Source organism: Amia ocellicauda, chromosome 17 (assembly GCF_036373705.1).
Source record: "Amia ocellicauda isolate fAmiCal2 chromosome 17, fAmiCal2.hap1, whole genome shotgun sequence".
Taxonomy (NCBI): domain Eukaryota; kingdom Metazoa; phylum Chordata; class Actinopteri; order Amiiformes; family Amiidae; genus Amia; species Amia ocellicauda.
This window is the reverse complement of record NC_089866.1, coordinates 1,021,288-1,040,000: the sequence shown is the minus strand read 5'-3', so window position 1 is coordinate 1,040,000 and position 18,713 is coordinate 1,021,288. Positions and strand designations below refer to the sequence as shown.

Here is an 18,713-nt window from a genome sequence, read left to right as displayed (position 1 = left end):
TTTATAATTGCAAAAATGTAAAACAGCACATATGTGTACTAAATCACGTTCAAATAAGTTTGTGATATGATAATATTGAATAGATTGCGACAGATCGCAATTATACCGCTATTATAATTGTCAAATTCAATTCACTAGCTGTGAATTGTGATTCAAAAGCTTAATTTGGAGGCTCCTTTGTAAGCTCAAGCCCCCCCCCCCCATACACACTCTCTCTCACACACACATATGGGTAACATTATATTGTTAAAAAGTGTTTAAAATCACTTAAGCTATAGCAGACATTTTTTTTTTAAACTGGAAAAAACAACAAACACTTTATTCTGAAGGAGCGTTTTGTAATATTTTACCTGTTTTGCCAACAACGAGTTTCCATCTCCAGCTGCAGCTGTCTTAGACATCACCTCCCTGCACACACTAACACACCGTCCCTGTTTAATAGGTTGATATTATGCATGACCACTTGACTAACACATTAATAAGTAAATCATAGCTTCACTTTACACTTCCCTGAATGACAGGGAGTTTGTTTGTATGTATTTGTCTTGTTTACGAAGGGAAAAATGAACCGCAGATGCATAAAAACCAAGAAAGACAAAGCTAAAGAAGTGCATGATTGTGAACGACGAACAATGTCTTCTGCCCGCCTTAAAATGCAATGGTTTATTAAGTGCAATTATCATTCAGAAAGCCTATCAAATTGCAATCAAGCATAAAGGAAATTATTAAGCAAGAAATAATACAATCTAATATTATAAAATAACCCAGGTTTTTTCCCTGTGCTTTGTTGTGGTAATTACTTTCCTACCCAACATCACTATATATCTTATATATATTTGCCTCAATGCGTTTTGATGGATTAAAGAGGCGAATAAACAAACGAGCGGCTCGATTCCGTCTCCGCTGCCCGGCCGCCTCTCAGAGCAGCAGCCAAAGAATACTAAATCTTTGAAAGTTACAGGGCTCTTAGAATAAGTTTAAAGTTTAATTGCATTTAAATGACTTGTATCTCACAAATATGAGCTTTTTCATAGTGGATTTATAATGAAATTGTCTAAGGATAGAGGCCAGGATTAAATTTTAAATTAGTGCTGCATGAACAGATTATGTAATTTGTCGAATTGATTATTGCTTTGATTATTCAGATAATTAACAAATGTAATTATGGGGGAGCTAATTTTTTTATTATTATTATTATTTAATTTTTTTGACAGTACTCTGTGTTACGGTGTTATGTTTTCCATTGTCTGTGTTAGGTTAACTTTGTATTTGAGTCTATGTTGCTTTTCTGGTTGAGTAACAGCCTGGTTACACACAGGGCCACTGACTACGGGTCTCAGATCATTATTTTTACAAAAGACTACAACTGAAAGATGGACACAAGGTATTGTTGAAACGTAAGCAATGCCGGGGGCCGGAGTGGGTGAGTCTGAAGGACAGAGCACAGGACGGCAGGGTCTGGCGATCTTTGTGGTCCATCGTTTGTCCGCACTGTGTTTGTGTGTCTCCTGTGTCCCACAGTGTCTCCTGCGCTCCTCTCTGACGGGGGGCTGTGCCGGGGGGATTCGTCAGCATCATCATTCCCACACACTTTCATTGGGGATGAAAGTGAAGTTGATCCCAGTTGTGCTCTCTGGTTTACAATTTCCACAGAAAAGGACAGATCCGATTGTCCTGCCATATTGGACACTGTTTAGATTAATGGCTGCACAGAAATACCAATAAAAAAACAAACCCACATCATCTACGTTCATTTACAATTGACTCCATATTAGTGACCAGATGTTTTAATTTTATCCTTCATGTACAACAGCGGTGTTCGTTTTTAAATTATATATACACACGTATAATTTCACTGTTACAAAACCACTCAGTTGTAGCAGATCTCCAGCCCCTCTAATCAGGCCCATGTGACACAATCCCCCTCTCCCTCTCTCCCCCCCTCTCCCTCTCTCTCTCTCTCTCTCTCTCCCTCTCTCCCTCTCTCTCTCTCTTGGGCTCCCCCCCACTGCAGTCGTGTCCAGTGACTCTACTGGCACTGCTTGGCACGGCGCCACTTCACCTTCATTTTCCTCTCCTTCAGCGCTGCTTTCTGAATCCTGATTGTCCATCTGCTGTGGGGCAGGAAGTGTGTCTTACACAACACAATCTGGACTCTTCATGGTCCAGCTCAGACTTCTCAGTCTCGGCGCCACAGCGTGAGGCATCGGCTTCGTCCGCCAAGATCCCCATTGAGGTGATTATAATCTCCACCCTGAGCGCCGGCCCGACCCGCGGCTCTGGTCCTGTTCACTGCGCACGCCTCGGGCCCGGGCTGCTCCGTAACCTTCACTCCTCACGGCCCTCACTCGGTCACTCGGGCCCATCGACCGTCCCGGGCCCTGTGTGGTTTGTGGTCTTTACAGGGAGTCGGGGAGTTTGGGGGTTCCCTCCCAGGGGCTCTTGACAATCCTGACGATACACATGACAGCGCAGAGTGGTCCACACGTGTGTTGACAGGCGTGTGGACCGCTGAGACACACACGGCCACACATTGGTCAGGCCGTACACCTGTCCAGAATACCTGCAGTTAAACGCTGTAGAGCCTCAGAGAAACGGCCTTGCCCCTGTGTTTTACCTTGCATTTGTTTATTTTAGTATATATATATATATATTCAGGGATGGTATCGCAGGTGTTAACAGTGTAAAGCAAGTTGTAAATGACACCTTTGTGTTAGGAGCCTCCTGATGACCACACCCTGAAATATCCTGCTGTACACAGGATAACTGAGACAATAAGAGAAACACAACAGACCATGAGAAAGACCTAGGAGTCTATGTGGACTCCTCACTTTCTCCATCCAAGCAATGTGGGGAAGCAATAGAAAAGGCAAACAGAGTGTTAGGGTATATTGTCAAAAGTGTAGAATTGAGAACAAGGGCAGTGATGTTCAGACTGTACAATGCACTAGTTAGAGCTCATCTGGATACTGTGGACAGTTCTGGGCTCCACACTTCAAGAAAGATATCGCTGCTCTAGAGGCAGTTCAGAGGAGAGCAACCAGACTTATTCCAGGTCTGAAGGGAAAGTCCTACTGAGAGACTGAGGACCTGAACCTTTTCACCCTGGAACAGAGGAGACTACGTGGGGACTTGATCCAAGTCTTCAAAATCATGAAAGGCATCGACCACATCAAACCAGAGGAGCTTTTCCAGATCAGCAGGGACACACAAAATTTTTAATTCCCTTTATTTATTACTCAATAGACAAGGAGCACTTAAGATAAATCTGTGGTGTGTTTTAATAAGTGTCCGTACTTTGGTCTACACTGAAACATCCTCACCAGAAGAGAAACCACAAATACAGTTAGCCAACCTGTGTGTTTCCCCCTTTTAATGATCTATACTTCTCTGTGCTTTACATTAGTCATCGCCGGCTGCGCTGCAGCAAGGACAGACTCTTCCAGCTCGCCGGCGTCCAATGAAGTAATTAAGTTGCTTCCAGTTTTGTTCTGTATGCGTCCGTACAGCTGAGATCTCTGCTCTAATTTATCACCACCAACAGCATTTGTTAAACACATTTTTTAATACAACTTTAAGGGTTCTGTCGGAGACAGCGTTATCTCCGGTAATTAAACAGTGGCTCTTGATGTGCAGGTCAGGGCAAGCAGCACCCTTACCTCCAACCCCAGCATTTACTAGACTTTATATTAGAAAAACAACAAAAGTGACTATTTTAAACAAATTTACTTATTTGTTTGTTATTCATTCATTTCTATTCTATTGGCATCACGGGAGGCACTTACACACCAGAGGATGTCGCTGAAATGAACACTTCGTGTGAAAAGCCCAGTGGCCGACGACTTAAACCCGCCACTCGGTGAACCAATTAAGGGCAGCGGCTGGGCAAGGCCCTGGACTGGAATCAGACGCCTGACGCGGTGATACTGTATCTCCACAAAGAAACGGGAAGTCCTGGCTTGGCTGGAGATACACCTTCACAGAACAGGGAACCCGGCACTCTGTTGTTGTTGTTTTTTGTCAGACAGTTCATTATGAGAGCAGCTCCTCTGGTTGACTAACGGCTGCAGATGTAACTGAACAGAAACGTTAGAAACAGAGCAGCCTTTCTGATGATGAGCAGGGAGGCCAAAGCCGTCATGTGAAGCTCCATGTTGCCGTGTCTTGATGGTTCACATAGCAGTGAGGTCTGTGAGGCTTTTGACTCCTGAATTGTCCCTGATAGTTCACCACTGGCTGGACACGGCACAGGGACACGGCACAGGGAACACCCTTCGCTGGTGTTAAACTGGAGAGCCAGTCGTGGTTTGTGTTGTAAAGCCATACAAGCTATTTCAAATACATAAATACCTAATATATAATCATTATTGTTGTTATTTGTCAAAGTTAGCTCCAGGCCTGGTCTCAGGTATAAACAGGAGGCACACGGATGCGAACCCGGCCTGCCAGTTGGCAACCCGCCATGTTTAGTCCTATTTGTAAGCAAGTGCACTTCTCAGAATAATTAAGTGATAATAGGGTGGATACAGAATTATTACTATCATGCCTTCATTCATTTGAATGGAGTATAAACAGGGTAAAAGAATCGCGATGATGGACCAGGTGCTCTCGGAGAATTGCCATCTGGTAGCTGAACTGACAGCTTATGTACTTAAATGGTCCATTTAGGAAAAAAACTCCAACCAGGTGCTTCTATATGAGGAAGAAATCTCCGATGAGGATCTTCATTATTGCTTCTCCGAGCTTCCCTGTGACAGCGTGACCCCGCGCTGTTGCGTTTGTTTAAGTGATTCTGAGAGGCGCAGTTGTTCGCGCACTGAAGAAATCTCATCAGCAGACAGTGTGGATACTGTAATACACAATCCGAGATGCACCTGGGAAAATATAGACTTTTTATTCAACCAAGTGTCTGTCTGCGTTACGAAGCCGGTCTTGAGGAAAGCTTTTCAGACTGTTTAGTCAGTTAAATCAGTGTAGTCGTATCAAATCGAGCCGCTGGGAAGCCGGCAGCCCAATGACTTTGGAATAAAATAGAAACTGTGATAAGCAGAATGAAGTTTTGCATTTTTGGTGTTATATATATGTGTGTGTGGGGGTGTGAGTGTATATATAATATTAATTACATACAGTGCATAACCTTTTGTTATTCCCTGGAGTCTTGTTTCTGCCTTACCTCCAGTTCTGCATTAAGACAGGAACTACAGGCCTTGACTGACTTATTTATCAGCTTAAATGAATTTCTTGAGTTCAGAAGAACTCTAATCCCCCGCCCCACCTCCCATGAATATGCAATTAAAAAGGAGAGCTAAGTGATACAGTTTACTAATGTGCGTGCCTCCCCCCTTAATCCGGAGGTTCATTCCATCTCAGAACAAAACGCACTATAAATAATTGCACATCTTATATGATTCAGGTGGTTTTAGCTCTGTGTCTATTAGGCACGGGTCGGTATCAGATTAACAACATAAACGCAGAGGTATGTTTAATACAAATATGAGTACTTGATCCGTGGCCTTATCTCGTTTGGCCATAAAAGTCTCTCAGAAGATACTTTAATAACACCTCTAGACATTAGTAGTCTGCTTATTCTTAAAGATCTAAAGGTCTTACTTTGGCTATAAAAGCTAGCTGTTTTTTTTTTCTTCTTTTAAATGCCGTCAGCTCGTATTCTCACAGGAATGTCACCTTTTTAAATGGGCATGAAATCTGAAGGATAACAATGCCTGCTTAACTATAAACTCGGTTTTGTGTAGCTATTATACCTCGGTCTATTTTAAAGAATATATTAGAATGTGTCAAAATTAAAACTAATAACTCCATTTGTCACAGACCTGTATTCTGTAATTGCCTGAATTAAAACCAGGCAGTGGCGTCATTCAGCACAGAAGAGCGGTGCTGCCGCCTGCTGGAGCCGCGCGGTACTGCAGCCCCGCGTCGCGTCGGTAAGGTCAGTCAAACGCAATTAACAGCTAAAACCCCGGAGTAATTAGCTCATTTTTCATTTGAATTTAGCAGCAAAATAAAATCAACTAACAACCCAAAAACAGTGATTGCATTTTATATTGCAATTGTGTGTGTTGCTTTGTTTTTAAATATGTGAACTAGAAAGTTATATTTTTTTTAGAGAAGCATTAAAACCAACAACTACTATAGCCCAACTTTGTATGTTTTTAGCTAAAAAAGCAATACAATAAAGCATACAATTTAGTGTTCTGACCTTGAAACAGATGCGCATAAATATGTTATTTAAGTGATTTTAAAAAATGTTATTTTTGGTTTAGATTTCTTAAATCCGTGAACCCGAATTAGGGATTTAACGAGTGCAGGGAGATGTTTAATACAATGTGTCCCCTTTTCTAGTCACGCACTTGAAGCCGCTTGTGAGATTTCCTTTGAGAAAGTTAATGAGATTTGTGGGATTGATTGGCGACCAAAAACATAATGAGCAAAACGGCCAAATGGCGGCTCCTCGTTGTTAACCTTCCGTTTGGTCTCATGTTCATTCATTATGGCATTATTAGTTTGACAGAACAGGTTAAATACCTGTTAGATAAACTCACCATTCAAATAAAATAAAATAAGACTTTAAATGTAATTTGTAGTGCTTTGAAATCATCGTGTTTTTTAATGTTTATCTCAGAAAAGTGAAACTCAGATTAAACTCCTACAGTTAGGTGTAATTGGAAGTGGTTTAGTGTGTAATGCTAAAATGATTAAGGTGGATTATGGAAATGAGGTAAAGTTTTAAAGGCTTGCAGCTTTTTTTGTAGATAGTTGAGTTGTTGATTGATTTTCCTCTTTTGATCTCCTGTCCTATTCTCTGCAGTCTGAGCAAATCTCTGCAAGGCTGCAGGTCCGGCCCGCTTCCAATGCACAGCCACTAATGAAACCTTCTGGATACAAAAAAACACTTTCCAAAAATATCTTTTTAAGTACTTCACAAATAGAAGTGTTTCATTTTTCTTTGTGTCGTGAATTTTACTTGACTCGTCCTCACATATCTGTGTAGTTACTGCTTGTAATGCAATTGTAGTATCTTCTAAATACACGATGCACGTTCTGTCATTGATTACATTGAATCAGTGAGCTCTTGTGAACTCCTTCAGTTCGTGGCTGTCAATAGATGGATAGCATAGAATAAAACAGGATATTTGTAATATGTATATGATACTGAACAGAAGTGTGAATGTACACTTCTTCAGCTGTGCAGAAAGACAAACACACATACATATAATCATCATCATCATCATCATCATCATCATCGTCAGCCTTTATCAGTCCCCTGCTGGATGAAGGACTGTTTCCACTCGTCTCGATGTGCAGCGTCTCTTTTCCAGGTCTTGCCAGCGCCATATTTCATCTCCCCCTCCTTTTCGTGGTCTTCTAGAACCTTTGTCATCTGGGGATTCATTCTGTGGCTTCTGTTGTCCATCTTCGGCCTGTTCTTATCGCACAACCCCATGATATTTACACATAGCAGGGTCGCCGGGTGGAGCTGCTGGGACCCAGGTTTGAGTCCAGCCTTGGGCGTGTCGGCCCATGTGGAATTTGCATGATCTCCCCGTGTCGGTGTGGGGGTCCTCCTCTCACATCCCACAGACAGGCTGCTGAGGATGATACTCTAAATGGCCCTGTAGTTGTGTGTGTGTGTCTGTGGTTCTTGAGTTATGACCAATGACTGATGAATGGCTATATTGGACATTATAGATCCCAGTCTGGCATAGGCATTGGCATTGGTGGCATTATAAAGGGGGTATAGAAAGAGAAAAGTCTCCACTGGAGCAAGACGGAAACCCGACCCGAGGGGCGAGCGGTTGTGTAGAGAGACATAATTAGACGGACAAGGTGATCCGACTGAAGTGCAGTCATTTGTCCTCCTGTTGAGGAAAACAGCTTAACATAAATACCCTCCATATGTAACTGTATACAAGGCTCTCCGTTATCGGTCACCCATCTCAACTCACTCGTTTATTAACTCCAAGGGTCAGCGTGACGAACCCTCTGTGTGTTGGTTTGTGTTTGTTTCCAGATAAGCTGGTCTGTATTCCTTTCTGGGCCAGTTTATAGTCCACTTAAAACTGGACAGCCTGTTTTGTGTCTCTCGAAGTCTTCTCACACGATTAATTCTGTGTGTTAGATACTAGAAAATAAATCATTTGAAGCAAAGACTCAATAAGATAACATGAATCTAGAAATGAAAGGGGGGGATTTAAGTCTGTTCTTTGCATCTTTGCGTTGATGGCGAATCCAGAATTAGCAGAGGTGTCTTCTGGAGAAATGACTTCATCTTTAGGAATGTATTTTTAGACCCCCTCCCTAACCACTGACTGCTCACGCTCTAAGCCTTTCATACACTTTCTAAAAGAGAAATGTGGTCGAATTAAATTTGTGCTTTTCACATATTTCTCTTTAAAGAACGCAGTCAGAAGAGAAAAAAGACATCAAAGTGCTGTATAATCCCTGGCATGTGATGTGAAGGGAGGGAGACGCACACACTCTCGCACACATCTGTGGCCAACTCCAAAATATGACAGGAATATTGTACAATTAAGCGTCAACTTCATATTGAACGGAATCGGTTCAGCATACATCCCCATTTAGAGCAAATCCATTTAGGTAATAAAACTGTCACATGGTAAATCAGCGCGCTTTGAAATCGTCCGGATGAAAATGGCACAAGTCCTCTCTGAAGAGCCCTCTGCCAAAGGACACATGAAACATCCTCCTGTGTGCGCCGAGGTTCACGTTTTGTGCGTTTGTGTTCGGGCTGAAGTATGGGCGCTCTGCATGCTAATGGCCTCCGATGGCAGGTGGCATTCGCACTTGCATAATTTAGGCATTTAAAAGCTAAACACTATCCTTTACCCTCAAGCCTAACTAGCCCCCAACATGTCAAACACATCTCCAGAACTTATTGAGCAGCTGGCGATAAAAAATATTGATTTATTTCCATCTATACTTGGTATTTCAGGACTATGGATAATAAACACACAACTACTCACTAGACAGAGTTTGTATAGATATTAATATCTGGCAGGCGTGTCAATGTGTAAATAGTTTCCAGTTGAAACATTGTTTGTCCCAACATTGAGATAAAGAACAAACATACAAAAAGGAAGACAATATTTAATTTACTGTGAATATCTCTTTCTTTATTTCTCTACTGGATTTGTATTAATCTATACCATAATAATATCCTATTCACAATGCAAGTGTTGTTTTGGCCTAGAACAGGTGAATTCCTACTGTGGCAAAATCAAAAAGATACATTTAAACATCATACCGGGGCTTTTGCTCTTCGAATGCTTTGAGATTACAGTTTTGTGTGGCTATCATTCAGGTGAGGACAGGTGTCTGAGCATTAACCCACAGCTGACCAGGTCACCAGGGGTCATATCCTCAGGTGCACAGTGCATTTTCAATGTAACGAGGATTAGTTTGTGTGTGTGTTTTTTTTTACACTATTTGCATCAATTCAAACATGTAAATAATTTAAAGGCAGTAGATGGTGTTTAAATTAAGGTTTTTAGATCTTTTCTCTTTTTAGTTCAGAATCCAGAGGGTGGCGTATTCTTTCTCCATTACTTTAGTCTAATAAGAGCAGCACAGATAATTGTAATTGCTTTCAGCCGCAGAAAGCATTGGAGCAAAAAGTACCTATATATGCCTTTGCGAAAGAGGACAGAGCTTACAGTACTCGACAATAAGATTACTTTACCTACATTTTTTTGTGAAAAAATAGAAATTACGAGGAATTTTGTCAGGCTATTATGAAGAGATAAGAGATTGCCGTGCTCTATTTAAAATATTGAAGGACTTAAACTAAACTGTAATTTAAGTGCATATAGAAATACATTTAAAAAAAAAATCTAATTATTCTTACCGTGTTGCACCTGCGCCTCCGTATGACTTAAAATGATGGGCTGTAGTCAGCGCTGCGAGGGAATAATGAAGTTGTTGCCTATTAGTAAGTACCAGATAAATATATTCATAGACTAATGGCGGGGGTCTCTCACGAGGTTTATCTGAGGAAAAGTTGAGCAAATTCATTACAACGGCTCACAATGCAATGCAGCCAGAAGAGCTTAGGCAGCAGGTCTGGGTGAAGCCCGTGAAGTTTAAAAGTTACCTACAGGTTTTCGTCCATCACATTTGTGTGAATTGAACATTTAATTAAGTAAGATTCAGACCCGGGTTCAACTGAGCTTTTCCAGATCAGCAGGGACACTCGCACCCGGGGACACAAATGGAAATTGGGCTTCTCTCGATTGTCTTATGTTCTTCTGATCAAGTTTGGCAAAGTATATCTATGAAGTATCAAGATTTCTGATCCACCCAACACCGCAGTTTAAAGCTACACCAGATCCGTTGGTGACCTTGTTTATGTTTACTCAGCAGATCCACCGCCTGTACACTAAGAGAAGTCGAGGCAGAGCAGATAATCCAAACTAATCACAGCCCCTGTAGTCTGTTTATAGTGTCTGTGTGTCTTGGGGTTATGATGCACACACCCTTTCATTACTGCAACGTCACTGAGCTCTACAGGCTTCACTAGGGCAGGATGACTAGACAATTTTGTGCAGTTTTCCATTTCAGTGTTGGCTTTGCATGGGGTTGGAGTCAGACGTCTCATAAATGTCCATTGTGTTATAGTTTTGAATTTCTACTTGTTTAAACTAAGACAGGATGGGTTTAAGCCCTGAATCTTATCCTAGTTCATAACAAAATATAAAGATTCCCCCACTCAATCATTAATGAAGTTAACCCAGGACAACCAAAGCCATGGTGCTATACCTGTCTGTGTAAACCTCACCCTTATTCCTGAGCACTTCAAAGTTGTGTTTATATCAAGACATACAAATATATAGAACAAAGGGATCTGAATATTTTTACAAAACATAATATGAAGTCTTTATTCACTGCCTGCGGTATCTCACAATGGTATCACTACATAAAACATGTTGGTTTTTATTTCCTATTGTTAATTGTTTTGATGCTGTTAATATATCTCGCCAATCTCTAGCTGATATATATATCATCAGCCTACATCAGTCTACTGCTGGATGAAGGCTCTTGATCTTTAGCTTCTCTTTCCACAGCACACCTGCAATGTTTTTTATTGCATCTTCCTACCTTTTATGTGGTTGACTTAAACTCTTGGGACGTATGATGTCACATATTTTATTTGTTCGCAGAACCAATATGTTTTTGTTTCATCTAGCTCATGTCTATGAGCCATGCCATGTGCATTATATTGATGCATGTATGTATTTTTAAAAACGTGTTGTGCGACTACAGTGTTGCACATCGTCCAGTATATTTAACAAATGTTAAAACAGCTGTGGCCATCGAGTGACGCAATGCCCGTGATGACATGGCGTTTCTGCGTCGCTGAGTCACGACCTCCCTCTGTGGAGAATTCTGGAACTCTCCGGGAGCTGCGCCATGACGTCACCTCCGTCATCAGGGTGCGCCGCGACGCCGGGAGGAAGTGGGAGGAGCCAGAGGCGAGCACATAAGAGCGCGTCGCGCAGGAGGCGTCATGATCGCTGGCGGACGGGCTGTTGTTATTGTGCTGACAGCCGCGGCCGCGGAACAACACCACCGTCCCACACCACCGTCCTCCGCACCGGGAGCCGGGAGAACAAGCTCCGCGTCGTCCAGAAGCCCCTTTCCGGTAAGCGATCCGCGCCAACCCCGGGGCTTGGGGGGTGTTTCCCCGCCACTCAGGGCTCGGGCGCCGTTTGAATGCTGTGGGATCATGACAGCAATGACGGGGGAGGTCGGCCTGCTGGAGCCCCACGGGCCGGGGTGTGTCTGTGAGCCCAGCCGCCCCCGGGCGAGCTCCGGCAGGGTCTATAGCTGTGTTTATCGGCGTGTGGATCGGCTGTCGCGGTCCCACAGAGCCCTGGCCTGGCCTGCTCCTGGGCTTCTCAGGCAGGGTGTATTTATATCCAGTTCAGGCCGGTAATCCGCCCGGGGACACGGAGAGCAGCGGGTAGAGTGTCAACACCGCTGCGTCCTGTCGACACAGCCGCTGTTCTGTATCTTTACACACAGGTGTGTTCACTCTGACCTGTGAAAACCTGGGCCATGATGATCCAATAAACTCGTGTGTGTGTAAGCTCTGGTTCACTTTTTCCTGTCTTGCTTGTATGATGTGTCGATGTTTCCCAGCCCATGTGTTGTGTAGCAGCCTGTGTGTCTCAGCCAGGACGTCCTGAGTCACAGTGACTCATCACTTCATGTGTTACACAGAGCAGGGTGTCCTCTGACGTCACAGAGGCTCAAGTGCTGCTTATTGCTTTGACTTGTACAGCCCGTGGAAACTTGAATTACCTTCAGATCATGTTTTCCCAGTACGTGGATTTAAAGCTTGTGATTTTTCCTAATCCCTTTACTGTGCTTTCCAAGTCAGATGCAGATATAATATGGAAGATGCATGTTTTACACCACTTTTCTAAATTATTATTATTCAAGTCCAAACAAAAAAAGTATACAAACTCCAGTTATTAAGAATGCTTTCAGTAGGTGTGGGACAGTATGGATGTATGACCCGTGTGTGTGTGTGTGGACTATTTGTTTTTGGAAAGATCTGCTCTACCCCTGCGCTCGTCTCTCCAGGCCCAGCTGACCTCCGCTCGTCTCTGCGGCGCCATGGAGTTCCCGGACCTGGGCGCGCATTGCTCCGAGAGGACCTGCAAGCGCCTGGGTGAGAGCTGCCCCCTCCCTTACTTAGCCATTGCTGTGGTTTGCTGTAAGCTGTCTGTGCAGAGCAATGATAGTTTGTCATGCTAAATATCTGTTTATACGGAGAGGTGGGTTTGTCTGTTCAGTATAGATCTTGAGTTCCCAGTTTAAATGGCAACCTGACAGGACAGACCTTTTTTCAGCCTATTTTTACATTTAAATGTTTTTTTAGAAAGCACTGCCTTCTGTCCACTTCCTGCTAACCAATCACCCCCCCAACTCCTGCTCAGTTTCATTGTAAAACGTCGTGTTAATGTTGATTTAATCTCACTTGAAAATTATTCAATATCTCCTGCAGATTTCCTTCCCATGAAGTGCGATGCCTGCCAGGATATCTTCTGTAAGGACCACATCACTTATGTAAACCACAGGTGCACTTCAGCGTACAAAAAGGTGTGTTGCCATGTGTGGTTTTGTTAAAACTGTCTGATCCCCTTTTCACTCGGCACCATTGTTTTCACAGCATAAGATCTGTTGTTGCTTTGTGGAGATATTTACTGTACAATATCGGGGGGGTAAAAATGACAAGTTTTGGCATTATTTTTAATAAATCGTAACTCCTTAAATGTTTATCAAAGTTTCACAGTTTGTCTTATACGTTGTAGTTTGACTAGTACTTTTTTCATAAACAACTTTCATAATCCATAGTTTTGCTATTATTTATCTTGAACAAATGTAAGTGTTGTAATATAGCGTCATGATCAGCGATGCAGGAACTGACTCTGTAGTTTGTATACTTGTTTGAATGGTCCCACATGCCTGAGGCCTTTATAATGTAAGGGCCACACAGTTGAGCACATTTTGTGGTACAGATTTGCTTAACTTCTCTGCATAGGCTAGGTTCTTCCAAATGCACATTATTCCTTAATTTCTTATGTAATTTTCACCCAACAACTCCTAAAAATTTAAATTTGAGTGGTATTGCAACATATTTTCAGCTTGCAAAGTCCCATAGACTTTCATGGAAAAGGTACAAAAATATCAATTTCAGAAAACGCATTTCTGTTTTTGTGAAAAACTTTTGGTAGTTCTGTAATATAGTTTGTCTGATCATGATCAGCTGTGCAGAATATTATAGTACAGGTTGTCTAGTTTCATTTGATAGGTGTCGCATACCTGTACTATAATGTCCATATTAAACACTTGCACGTCTAAGAAGATCCAACCAGGCAAAAAATATTGTATTTCTTAGCAGATGCCCTTGTCCAGGACGACTTGCAAAAATGGGTCTGAGTGTAGAGTTATAGCATCATTATACTCAACATCTCACAATGGCTAAAGTGTTGATTTTGGAAAACCCTGTTTGAAACAGTTGCTTGTTTTACTAATAAATAACCCGATTCTTTGGCTTGTGGTCTTAGGATGTCCAGGTCCCGGTCTGCCCCCTGTGCAACACCCCGATCCCAGTGAAGAGAGGAGAGATGCCGGATATTAAAGTGGGGGAGCACATCGACCGAGACTGTAAATCAGACCCAGCTCAGAGGAAGAGGAAGGTTTGGCTGCTTTTATGAAAACTTAATTGCTGGACAGATTAGCTCTCTTGTGAAAATGAGGCCTGCATGTCAGTGTGCATCTTTGTATTTGTATTTGCCGGCACACCGTTCAGCCTGCCTGTGCCCCCGTCAGGCACGCACAGATTGTGCTCTATGAGATCTTACAGACCAGCTCCTCTGCTGTTGCTTTAGAAACCCATTCCCTTCAGGTACATGGCGCCTCACCAGGTTTCTCTTGCTGTAACATTAAAACATGTTGCTGTTAAACATCGTGGGGGACGTGTGACGAATGACATATTTTTGTTTGTTTTTTAAAGATTTTTACAAACAAGTGCTCGAAGGGAGGCTGCAAACAGAAAGAGATGATCAAGGTCACGTGTGACCAGTGCCACCTGAACTACTGTCTCAAGCACAGACACCCTCTGGACCACGAGTGCAAGACTGAGGGCGGCCCCCTCTCCAAGGCTGGGTGAGTGCAGCGGTCCGAGATCCTGTCCTGCAGCAGACAGAGAATTACACAACTGATGGGCAATATCAACATCTAAAGCAGGGCGTCCTGCTCCTGGAGGAGCCCCCCCGCTGGGTTTTATTCCAACTGAGCTCTCCATGACTTAATTGAACCCTTAATTGAAGTGACATTCGGCTTAGATTTGACTCTTTAAATTGTGTAATAACAGTTGTTTCTTTATATTTTTTGTATACAATTTCATACTTCAAACCCCTACTTAAAAGGCTCTGATTCAGGAAATGTAATTCAGTTACCTGGAACAAAAACCAGCAGAGTTGGGGCTCCTCTGGGACGAGAGCCGAGAACCACCGATCTAGGGAGTAAACCAAAAAACAACATCCATACAATAAAATGCAACCTTTTCTTGTGTCCTACTTGGTATCCACACAATAAATATATATGTATAACACGCACACATGCCCAAGGAAGGGAGGCTCAAACGGCAATGCTTGGTTTCAGACACGCTGCCCTGATGAGAACCCGTGGGAGCGGCTCCAGCTCTGGTTCCAGCTCCTCGGGTGCCAAAGGCGCATCCAGGTCCGTCCCCAATGGGCTGAGCGGCACGAGAGCCCAGCAGAGCAGGTACAGAACCGGCGCTTTATTCCCGAGACCCAGAGCACGGCGGAGGGGCGGCGGGGGGTGCCGGACTTCCCTCTCCAGACGATGTGGTCGGCTCCAGGCCGGCCAGTCTCCAGCCTCCCGGGCTTCTGTTGAGAGGAAACGGGCAGCTTTCTCCCCGTCACCCCCATGATGCCGGTGTGGTGTCGTGCTCTGTGGTCAGCGGTGTTGTCTAACAGAACAGCCACACCCCTCCTCTTATTCTGACTGGGGATCCCATGTAGTATCACTGCTGCTGCTGAATGAATAAATGGTGTCAGGACAGAACTGTAAGGTCCAAAACCAGCAGCGTTGTGCGGCTTGCAGTGTGTAAGGGGGTTAAAGGGCTCTGGTGTGCAGGAGTGATGTGTGTCTGTGTAGCTGCCTGTGTTCTGATGGCCCTCCTCTCCCCCCAGCTCTACCCGCAGCGCAGCCGCCGCGGCCCCCGCACCCCCTCCAGCCCCCCGGCCGGTCCCACAGGCGGCGTCTCTGCAGGCGGGTCTGGTAAGAGCCTCCGTCCACACTGAGGGTCACGGGTCACGGGCCAGCTGGTGACGTTAAACACCAGTGAAGACCATTGGGCAGCTGCAGCCAAGTTTCTTAGCCAGGGTGGTGTTTCTGAACCAGTGAGTTGGCACAGAATCTCCTGGGTGCCAGTGTCCCATTAGCAGGCTTTATGTAGTGAAAAACTAGATAATCCTCCTCTGCTACAATGAGCTTTATTGAATGACACAGGTTCTTTAACACAATCTATGCCAAAATGAGCGTATAGAACAGGATCTGGAGAGTGAGATGCACGGGAGTTCGGGTTCCTCCGCTCAGTGTTGTTGCCTCTGTGTCCTGTGCCTAGAGCGAGGAGCAGGCCCTGCAGAGAGCCCTGGAGATGTCCCTGGCCGAGTCGGCGAGAAGCACACAGGAAGCGCTGAGGTAACCAATCGGGACCGGCTGATCAATTCAGTCCGAGTCCCTTTGTCTGCTGCAGCTTCCACATTGTTGTCGGAGGAAGCTGTGAAGAAGCAGGACTTAGGACAGCTGGTTAAAGTTAGTTTATCGTGTAGTGCTGTAACCCCATCCCAGGACTGAGAGGCCTTTAGCTTGTAGTGCATCCTGTCGTGTGGTCCGTGGCCTCAGTGTGTGACGGTGCCGTGTCCTCAGTCCGCAGGAGCAGGAGGACCTGGCCTTGGCTCAGGCTCTGGCCGCCAGTGAGGAGGAGTTCCAGCGTCAGCAGCAGCTCAGACAGGTATCCAGAACCATTACCAGTCCGTAGCGTGAGCAGAGCGACGCAGGTACAGCACAGCCTCCCCCACGCGAGCTGCCCCCTCTCCTCTTCTGTTCATTCTTCACAGGCTGTGCTTCCCAACACACAGGATTTTTCTGCAAACGCAGGATGCCATGACAGTCTTGCATTTCATGTCGTAGTTGCCTTCATTCAGCCGCGCTAGAACATGTTCAATTAGCATTCTGACTGCAGTGGCGTTCTGGCGTTCAATAGCTCTCTCTCTTCAAACTGACACGGGGAAGGGAGGCCCTGGTCTCTCCATTCTCACAGTCCTCACAGTTAAAGCACGACTTGTTCATTATCACTGAATACACTATGTAACACAATTTTTGTTCCTGGGTAGTAAGTGTTATTTCCTAATTGCTTATGCCTCAAAAGTATAGAAAATGGCAATTATTTCCCATAAACTTTGCTTTTGTTTGTTTGTGTGGAATAAATAGCCATTTTCTATACTTTTGAGGCATAAGCAATTAGGAAATGACACTTACTACCCAAGAACAAACAAAAAATTGTTCCACGGTGTTACCGGTTTATTTCACAGAATGATGCGTCACAGATCCCAAATGAATGCAATTGTTTGTGATATTCTCTTTTCGTATTAAGGTCTATTCACAGCAGACACAATGCGATTCGTCAGATCACATCGATGGTCTTTCACACGATGTGACAATTTAATAGAAACACAAAAAGGAAGCTGGAGTAATGTTGATGTTGGCTGTATGTTTAAGGTAAATCATGTAATTCAGAATATCATCTAGGAAGTGTGTAATAAGCTTTAGGGGCATAAAAAGTAATATAGTATATATATTTTTTAAAGCAAAACATTTTAATAAACGTGAAGGAAATAAAGTATTTCAAATGGTAAACCCTTCATAATGGGACATGCCAGGTCATTACATGAACGCATTATAAAACTGCTTTGGAGAGGAGTGCGGATGAGAACAGTGCAACAGCTGGTTCTAGAGCAGGCAGAGAAGCTCCCATGTGAGTTGTTAACACAAGTTTAAAGTAACTTAACCATGTAATAATTACTTACCTGTCAGACTTGCCAGCTGGAGACTCCTACACGTCTGTTAGCTGCTGGGTTGGCATCTCTACAGCCTTGTATTGTTCTGCTTTTATCTTTACTGGTGTGAACAGCACCAAGCTTCTTATTGGTCACTTTTCTAAACGTCACACAACAACATCGCAGACTTGGACTCTTTTACACTTCAGTGTCGCGTCGCCAGCGGTGTGAAAGCTCCCCATCTAAACAATGTGTGCTATTTTTTTGTCCTGGTGAGGTTTGTCGTACCACAAGATCGCTTGTTGCGACACTTCTGCTGTGAATAGACCTTTACTGCATCCTTAGAGGTTTTATTCAACTGTATGATACGTTTCCTGCAAAGAGTGTATTTCTATGTCTCCATTTTGATTTTGCTTCTCTTTCACAGTGCCATGTTGTAACATTGCGTTTCTTGTTGCAAACAGGCGAGGGAAGCCAAACAGTCCAACTGCAGCCTGTCCTAATGTCCTGCCCCGTCACCCGGCGGACACAGACTCTGCCCCCTGCCCAGAACCGCAAACCCGCTCTGTCTGAACTCTAAACCCGAAAACACAGGAATGTTTCTCTCTCGGCCTCAATCTGTCCGAGAGGTGGCGCCGGACATCGGAGTTTATTTCCACATTTCATTTATGTTAAATTCGTACAGATTTCTATTAAATATATATATATATATTATGCATCCTGTCATTTTGGAATAGCTTGGTGTGTGTAAATATTTTATATCTTGATTATGTTAACCAAGAGAATGCCTTGACTGCTAGATGTTTGACTAAATAAAAAACAAAAAACAAAAAAAAATCTACCCCGAGTTGCCCCCATGACTGTCACAGATCCGGTTCACGGTTACACACTGAGATGCACAACACAGGGCAGACATCTCCGGAATAATCTGAAGTCTGTTTTCAGTGGGGTCTATAAAACCTACATGGCAATTATTTGCTGCCATCAAAAAGGTTGGTGGCAGCAACCGATTGCCATGTAGGTTTTACAGACCCCGCAGCATTTTAAATCCATAAACCGGCTGCACCAATCCTGGGCCGA

At 43.8% G+C, this 18,713-nt stretch overlaps 1 protein-coding gene across 3 annotated transcripts; it reads left to right on the top strand.

Moving 5' to 3' along the window:
* Positions 1–11,526: 11,526 nt before the first annotated feature.
* On the top strand, positions 11,527–18,470 carry zfand2a (zinc finger, AN1-type domain 2A). Of its 3 annotated transcripts, none has more exons than XM_066689434.1 (10): positions 11,527–11,677; positions 12,625–12,712; positions 13,049–13,143; positions 14,112–14,243; positions 14,561–14,712; positions 15,211–15,333; positions 15,765–15,852; positions 16,199–16,275; positions 16,504–16,588; positions 18,098–18,470. In XM_066689434.1, exons 1-10 carry the CDS (start codon positions 11,543–11,545, stop codon positions 18,134–18,136), a joined length of 1,014 nt encoding a protein of 337 aa, XP_066545531.1. In that variant the 5' UTR covers positions 11,527–11,542; the 3' UTR covers positions 18,137–18,470. The 3 variants fall into 3 exon arrangements, with proteins under 3 accessions (XP_066545531.1, XP_066545532.1, XP_066545533.1); XM_066689435.1 differs by having other exon boundaries at positions 16,504–16,634; XM_066689436.1 differs by having other exon boundaries at positions 11,556–11,677; positions 12,594–12,712.
* Positions 18,471–18,713: the final 243 nt, after the last annotated feature.